General features: G+C 32.6%; 1 protein-coding gene across 1 annotated transcript; it reads right to left on the bottom strand.

Annotated features, from left to right (window-relative positions):
* Window positions 1-2,070: 2,070 nt before the first annotated feature.
* LOC119676401 (homeobox protein 2) lies at window positions 2,071-7,015 on the bottom strand. Its single transcript, XM_038087640.1, has 6 exons — window positions 6,177-7,015; window positions 4,417-4,504; window positions 4,185-4,358; window positions 3,714-3,898; window positions 2,877-3,523; window positions 2,071-2,519 (listed from the first exon to the last, which is right to left on the bottom strand). Exons 3-6 carry the CDS (start codon window positions 4,278-4,280, stop codon window positions 2,071-2,073), a joined length of 1,377 nt encoding a protein of 458 aa, XP_037943568.1. The 5' UTR covers window positions 4,281-4,358; window positions 4,417-4,504; window positions 6,177-7,015.
* Between the last annotated feature and the right edge of the window lie 1,429 nt (window positions 7,016-8,444).

Consider the following 8,444-nt stretch of genomic DNA (forward strand, 5'->3'; position numbering starts at 1 on the left):
ACCCATATAAAAAGAAGAAATTTGTACGTTGATTAGAAATGGTGTAGGTGGGAAAACTATATCATAGAAGCAAAAGAATGACTTGAGAAAACTAATAAAAAACATTATATCAGGAATCACTTAACATATCCTTTATTAGTTCATCAGATTCAAATAATGAAGTATGTATACACACCAATGCCGACAAAAGTTCTACCAGTCGATATTTATATCATTACTATATTTGGAAAGGAGCCATGGAGTGAAAGGCGCTAGTTATGCCCTCTTAAGAAAATGTTTTTATTGAAACTACATTTCTAATATTTATTCACATTAATCCAGTCTTTGAGAGCACGAAAATAATATTTGGAAAGATTATGGCAATTGGATCTGTGTATAAGCATGATATAATATTTGTCGATTATATCGCAAATGGGAAAACCGCTTACAGCAAGTAGCATATATTATTGTTACATTTGATTAATAACAACGTAGAAGTGACCCTATATAATGAAAGAGAAGGTTCTATTTTATCAGAAGAATGCATTGGTGTATGCTCTCTGATAACGATGGCATTAAAATATAGACAAAAGGGCCTCAACAGTCAACAGCATCTATTATAACACATTTTTACTATATTTAAAAGATAAAATCGCATAAATGATATAAATGAAAAAACAAAAATTGCTTCGCTGACAGAAAAAAATTGAGAACGACGATCATAACACACGAATTTCACTTCAAATTACTACTACATCAGGCTACATCTCTAAATTGGGTTTCTAGAGAACATGGTTTCTTTATAAAACTGAAAAGTAAGGTCCGGAAGATCGTTCTGGATTTATAAGTAGCGAAGAGTTCGAATAACAAGGCAGACGAATGAATTACCACTACATCAGGCTATATCTCTAAATTGGGTTTCTAGAGAATATGCTTTCTTTATAAAACTGAAAAGTAAGGTCCAGAATATCGTTATAGATTTATAATTAGCGATGAGTTCAGCGAATAACAATGCAGACGAGTGAGTTGCTACTACATCAGCCAACACCTCAAAATTGAGTTTCTAGTGAATATTCTTACTTTATAAAACTGAAAAGTAAGGTCCGGAAGGTCCTTACCTCGAACTCTTCGCTACTGGAATTATAAGTAGCGAAGAGTTCGAATAACAAGGCAAACGAATGAATTACTACTACATCAGGCTATATCCCTAAATTGGGTTTCCAGTGAATATTCTTTCTTTATAAATCTTAAAATAAAGCTCCGTAAAATCATTATAGATTTATAGGTCTCAAAGTATTCGGGGAATAACAAGCCAGAGAAATGTAGAGGGAAACATAAAAATGGGAAAATCCGGTTTCGTTACTAATGTCGTCAGTAAGGCTGTCTTGACTTAGAATTTTCAAGTTAGTAAGAACTGTGGTTGACCGCAGATATTTTGAAGAAAGGTATATTTAAGCCAATGGCATCTTATAGAATTGTGGATTAAATAAGTATATATACAATAAATAATAATTTATGGTAATTAAATCGTAAATTGTAGTGAAATATTTTACTCTTATTCATTAAAGTGAAATTCCATACTGATTGTTGCATGATTGAGTTTTTTTTATTGAATTATGCTTTCATATAGGTTTTTTAAATACAGTTAAAATATATATATATAAAAAAAAACTTTTTTCAATGGTAAATTAACATATAAAAACTGATTAAAGTTAAAGTGCTTAACTTATAAAAATGGTCATATAAATCCACTTAGAAGTACTTTTAAATCTAAATTACAATAACTAAAATTAGTTTTCATATATCAAAGCAACTCGCAACACTGAACATAAATAAAACAGTGCAATGCAACAGCAACATAAACTCTGCGGCATATGTGGCATGCAGCATGCAGCAAATACTCGTATACGTGAAGGCAAAAAGAACACATACCATAAATAAATAATAATAAAATCCAGCATAAAAAAGTGAACAAGGAAAGCCACTTAACACCATCGACATGGTAGGGTGTTAATAGGAGCTGCAGTGGTGTCCAAAACTTTGACTTAGCAAAGGTAGGAACACGGAGAAAAAAAATTATGGAAATAAAATTCAATTACGAGCGAAACGTGTGTAGTGGGCATCGCCGTAACGACGGTCGTATTCATCATCGAAGTAATTACTTCCGCTAACATGGTCAGGCGATGCACCAGATGACCAAGGTGAATTGCCAGAGGGATAGCCTGAAGAAGAAAATCTGTTGCCATGCCTATTCGATGTGGCAGGGTAATCAATGGAAGATGAAGATGCAGCACCATAAGACCATGGAGCATAATTATCGGCAGCACTCGTTTGTTGTTGCTTATACCGTTGATAATGTTGTTGTTGGTGCTGGTGTTGTTGTTGATATTGTTGATAGTAATTGTTACGATTGTTGTTGTCGTTGTTATATGCGCTTATGCCTAGCGTACGATTTGGATATGACTGCATTGGATCATAAAATTCTGGACGTGGCCTTTGTGGTACATCGAAAAAACTTGGAGGTTCGTTATTATTAAAATCTACGTTACCGTTGTTGTTATTGTTGTAGTTGGTATTGAAGTTGTTGTTGTGATTGTTGTTGTTGTTGTTGACGCTAGGTACACGATTGTAGTTGCTATTACTGTTGTAGTTGTTGTAATTGTTATTGTTGTTGTGGGAGTTACTCATATCGTCGTTGTTGTTAATGTGAAAATTGTTGTTAATATTATCGTTGTTGTTAATATTAAAATTGTGGTCATTGTTGTTGTTGTTGTTATTATTATTATTATTATTATTATTATTATTATAGTTACTATTTTCGTTGTTGTTGTAATTATTATTGTTGTTGTTGTAATTATTATTATTGTTGTAATTATTATTATTGTTGTGATTATTACTATTAACAGTAGGCTTTCTATGTGCATCAGTGTTACTATTGCCACCATTGCTGTTACTACCACCACTACTGCTTGAAATGGAGCTAGTGGTATGTGAATTGCTTTGGCTTTGGCTTTGGCTACTGCTTTCATGACTTTCATATGGACTTTGTAATTTAACCGTAGGTGATACCAAACCTGCATTGCTAACTAAAGCTGATGAACCGCCAGCAGCTGATATTAGGTCTTCTGGTTGTACTACAATTTTTCCACCTGAAGAGAATGTCGCAGCAGGTGAACTGCTCTGTTCGCGTGAATTCATTTCCGCTAACTTATTGAAGCGATTGCGTGATACGCCAGCCGTCATCACCATAACAGTTGGATTCATAGCTTCCATTTGCTCCTTTAAGCAGCTTTGTAATAAATTCACAAAGAAGAAGAAAGAGAGCAAAGTCAACGCATTCATGGTGGATGCATTAGTTTGCTTCTTTTTATCGTTCTGTTTGATTGTTGGTAGTGTGGGATGTATTGGTGGTGGGCCATAGTTGCTACCACCACCGGTAGCATGATATGCATAACCACCACCGCTCGAAACATGCGGTCCACTATGTCCCGTTGATGTTGGCGGATGCGAATGATGATAATCAGAGCCACCAGTTGGTTCACTGCTGCAAAAATATTAGAATACATACGTACGTATGCATATCAATGCAGTTGCATGCACACAGTTTGTATGTAGGTAAGCATTGCAACAGCAGGCATTGTAAATCGTATATTGTAAATCATAATTTGTAATTAGTGTACTCTATGTGCTAATGTCCATGTAAATGTGTGCACATTACAACTGTAATAACTTACCCATATCCAGAATGACCGCTGCTTGTGTATGCGCTGTTAAGGTTTGTGCCAGCACCAGCCAATGTATGGTAGGGATTCGCTGCTGGATGATAAGTTTGCGCTCGTTCCTGACCAAAACTGTAAAGAAAACAACCGAGTTTGCCGTACAGCAAATCCATTAAACAAACGGAAATTGCACTTGCATACTTTGTGGTAATTTAAATTTTAAAAACAACCACATAAATTTCTACAGTTCGCATCCTCACATAAAACTAGGCTAATTTTCTTTCCATTCAGTTAGGTTTATGTGTGCTCAACTCTGCTTTATTTTAGTTTTAGTTGCAATTTTCATTGCGAACTTATTTATTTTACATTTTTGGTATAAATTTATTTTTCTTTTCTTCTCTCTTATCTTATTTTCATTACTATTTTCACTTCATGCCTTTTCTCCGTCAACTGTGTAATGAATCTCATAAATTTTCTTTTAACTTACGCATAATTATTTCCGGAAACTGCTGCCAACTCCGGATGCTCCTGATATGGCTGCTGTTGAAATTGTTGCTGATAGTTCATATTCCCTAAGGACATAATTCTTTGCGCTTTTTTGTTTGGTTTCCTTGCTTTACTTAATATGCTATTTTATTGTAATTGATTTCCGTTTTGTGTCTGAAATTGTAAAAATATTCATAGAGTTTCATAAATCAAATCTTAATATTTTATTTACTTCGATTTCTGAGTACAATTCGTCTGGTGTTTGTTTTTAAACGGAAATGCTGACATTTAACTTTTACACAGAAAAATCCATTTAATTTCTTGAATAAAACAAAAAAAAATGTTAATTTATGTACATAAAATCAAACAATCAAAATGTAGTCTTATAGAGCAAACGTTCTTGAGTTCTTAACAAAAATAATGTTAGATATAATTATAGAAAAATTAGATATAAAATATAACAAAAATCGAGATAAGATAATTTGCAACTAAACACTACTCTCTGTACTCGGATTTTGTAAATAAAACACACAAATTTAAATTTTATTTCAAATTTATTTTATCTTCTTCAAAATATGCTCTTTCTGAAGCGATACACATATGCCAACGCTTAACCCAATCTTCCATACACTATTCGTAGCCCCGTGATGGTATGGCTTTTAGTCCTTCAGCGAATTCTCTTTTATCGATTCAATCGACTCAAAACGCTTACCACGAATGGGCAATTTGAGTCTCGGGAACAGGAAAAAGTCGCACGGAGCCAGATCTGGCGAATATGGTGTCTGAGCGATGACAGTGGTGCCGTGTTTGGTCAAAAAATCGCGTACAACAGGAATTTTTCTTGGTAAAAATCGCTAAATGCACTTGAGGTAGTCTCACATTAACAGCTGCTGTAAACAAACTAATTGACAGATGGCGCTCAAATTTGTGACATATGTCAAGAAAGGGTTTTGAAAAAGGTCTATTACTTAAGGAGTAGTTAACAAACAAAAAAATCCGGAAGGTACTTAAAAGTATATAAGTACAAAGCATATACAACCAATGTAAGTTTGAATGCAAAAACTTAAAAGAATCTGGCAACTAATTTAATCTTATTGAAAACCATAGTGTACTAATATGGTATATCTCAAAAGGAAGAGTATAAAATATATACCCCGCGTGCTGTAATATAGGGTACCACATAGAGAACGTTTTGTAGTATAAAGTAAAATTTTCCGATGTAGAAAGAAAGAAAAGTCGGTAGCGTTAAGAGGATGATGTGCTGAAGAGTTCATAAAAAATATCAGAAGTGACAGAAAGTAATATTTTGACAATAGAAAATAGCCTGGCTCTCCAGTTAATTTATTTTTTTATATCTTACATCTCTAAATATTTTTGATATATCATGTGTTAAACCTCAATGATGCTGAAAAGTTCATATAAAATATCAGTAAAGTCAGAAAGCAATATTTCGACAATAGAAAATAGCCTGTCTCCTCAGATAATTTATTTATTTATATCTTAAATCCAAATACTTTTAAAATTTTTTTTTAATTATTTTTTCAACAGAATAATTTCTTTAGTTGAAGATACTTGTACAGTAACATAACAAATCTTTAATCCTTTCTTCCATGCCGTTATTTTGATAGCTTGTACAGACGTGTTCCTAAGAGTACTCCATCTTCTTTTAGTTAACTATTATTTAAACATATGGCTGGCGATTTAATGGTCAATTTCTCAGATACTACATAGGCGGATAATTCGAATTTGTGTATAATTTCGTTCTGATGTATTTATACCAAATTTTATCCTTATAGATTTATCACTTTTGATTTATAACACTAAATGACAATTCATTAACATAATAATTTATAATTCATTCCATCAACAAATTGTGGTATTGTGTAGAAAATTATTGAATAAATATAATATAATTTCAAAAATTCTTATTTTAATTATTCATTAATTCAAATAGTTATCTTTAATTAATCAAATACTAATTATAATCAATACCTCGTATCATACCGATATTCACTATTCGCTTGCATTGATTTGTAAGCCAAATTTTATGGTAAGTCCTTAAAATCCTTTGATTTTCTGTCCATCTATAGTACATGAATATTAACAGCAAGTCATTATTGACAACACTTTTGAGCACAAATGAAATTTATCAACTATGAAATCAAATAAAATCGGTGATATTGCAACAGAGTAGAACCGCAAGTAACCAAGTTAAACTAGTAACTGACAACACAACAAGCCAAATTCCTAACTGCATGCAACTGCAATTTCACAGACAATTGTCACTTAATGGTTTTTTCAACAGCAGCACCGAAAGCACTGCTGCAGCAGTTGCTGCAAGTGAAGTAGCAGCAATTTTGGCGACATATGTTCACATGTGAGTGGTGCATACCGGCACATTTACACGTATTTGCAATAAATGGCACAGATATGCATTCATCTTCACATAGCAATGTAATCAAAGGTGTTCAAGCATGTCCACATCTCCGTCTGGTGCTACTGCTGTGTATGGAACCAAGCGATGACTAAGTGACACACACCTGAATTGGAGCGCATATTTGAAGCTTAACGGCTGTTAGCAACACTGTTAATGTTGCTGTTGATTTTATTGTTGATGAATTGTTGCTGCTGTGCTGTTTATAGACTTAAATATTTACACACCTAGAAATTATTACTCGCTGATAGTTGATAATTATGATTTTAAACATTGAATGCATTATAAAGTACACAGGAGATGTAGTATTTATCGCTACAAAATGTAACTTGTCATTATACTATCTGATAGAATCAAATTAACTTTAATGTTATTCGTGAAGTTGATAAAAATATCAAATTATTTAATTAGTTAAGACATTTTTATAAATATAACAATTATAATATTTTTTGATACTTAAATTATTGACATATATTACTTCTAAGCAAAATCGATGCATTTTTTGATTTTATTTTTATAAACTGGTATTCTAATATTTTAAAAAATATGATCATCCAATCACATAAATATATACACAAAGCTGCCGACTCTACTATCCTGTTGCTTAAAGTCAGGCTCTCCGAAGACTCTTCAAAGTGCCACGGTACATACGCACGAATAACATGCTAAGAGATCTCAGAATAGATCTGATCAAAAAATGTATAACGAACAGAGCTCTGAAGCTATATACGAAAACCAACAGGCTGTTCTACTTAGCACTATCTAATCTCAGAGTAATCACTAACCGCACGGGGCGGTACGCAGATCTTAGGTCAGTCATTAAATAATCAGGAAGCTTTTGAGAAATACACAAATTAGTTGTGGTGGGTGGGACTCTGCAGAAACCTCACAGCCATCAATGAGTAAACGTGCGCAGATGCACTAATTCGGAAAAGGCTCAACATTAAGATACCTATATATATATTGAATCGGAAACTAATGATATTTAGGTCAATTATTCTGTAACTCCATTACCACTAACTCCATCCAGCTTAAACATCGACGTAAATGATCTTAAGCCTTTCTTTAAACTGCAATCGAATTAATATACCAGTTATGCCCAGATAATAGTAGTAAATACTTAAGATCATAGTGTTGTTTCTGAAATAGCATTTTAATATGATAATGTTGTTAATAGTCCTACGATCAATGAATAGTTGTCTTCTATTTAATATTTTCAATATACTTCAATAATACTGTATTACTATATGGGAAGTAGCTACCATAAACAGTTATCTATTCATAAGTTGTCCCTTCTACAATAATATTAAATCTAGGGCCTCACTCGGATGTTCAATAAAGTATAATCGTACAGTGACTTAAGTGTCATTATCCTTTAGAAAATGGCTGTACACTAAGTATTTCTTTTAATGATTTGACGAAGTTGTGACGAAGTTTTAAATCCTTAGAATTTGAGATAATAAGCTGGTACATCTAAATAGTTAGCTAGAGTCATTGTAATAATCTAACCTAACTTTTATGAAATCGAGACAAAATACTTCGAAGTCCTACTTTAACTAGGTCGATTTTTTTATTTTATTTTTAAAAGGATATTTTATTGTATTTGTAATCTATTGTCCGAAATTTCGTTGACTTTTATGGACTATGTTATGACAATATCAATTAGTTGTCTTATTAAGACTCAATTGATAATTAGTTTAGCAAAGTTTGTTGAATCAATTTGTTTTGTTAACACAATTATAAGAAATTATAAAGGAAGTGTGAAAGGGAAGGATTTTGTTTAGGAAAAAGTGTGGATATACTTTAGAATTTCGTCTTGATAGCAG

This window comes from Teleopsis dalmanni, chromosome 2, assembly GCF_002237135.1.
Source record: "Teleopsis dalmanni isolate 2A chromosome 2, ASM223713v2, whole genome shotgun sequence".
In the NCBI taxonomy this organism is placed as follows: domain Eukaryota; kingdom Metazoa; phylum Arthropoda; class Insecta; order Diptera; family Diopsidae; genus Teleopsis; species Teleopsis dalmanni.

Bases quoted from the DNA above. Each gene is read 5' to 3' on its own strand.
- LOC119676401 (XM_038087640.1), bottom strand. From the start codon at position 4,280: ATGTCCTTAGGGAATATGAACTATCAGCAACAATTTCAACAGCAGCCA. The intron at 3,899-4,184 runs TAAGTTAAAAGA...ATTACCACAAAG, and splicing joins TTTCCGGAAATAATTATGCG to TATGCAAGTGCAATTTCCGT. The intron at 2,520-2,876 runs GTAATAATCACA...ACGGTAACGTAG, and splicing joins TAGAAAGCCTACTGTTAATA to ATTTTAATAATAACGAACCT.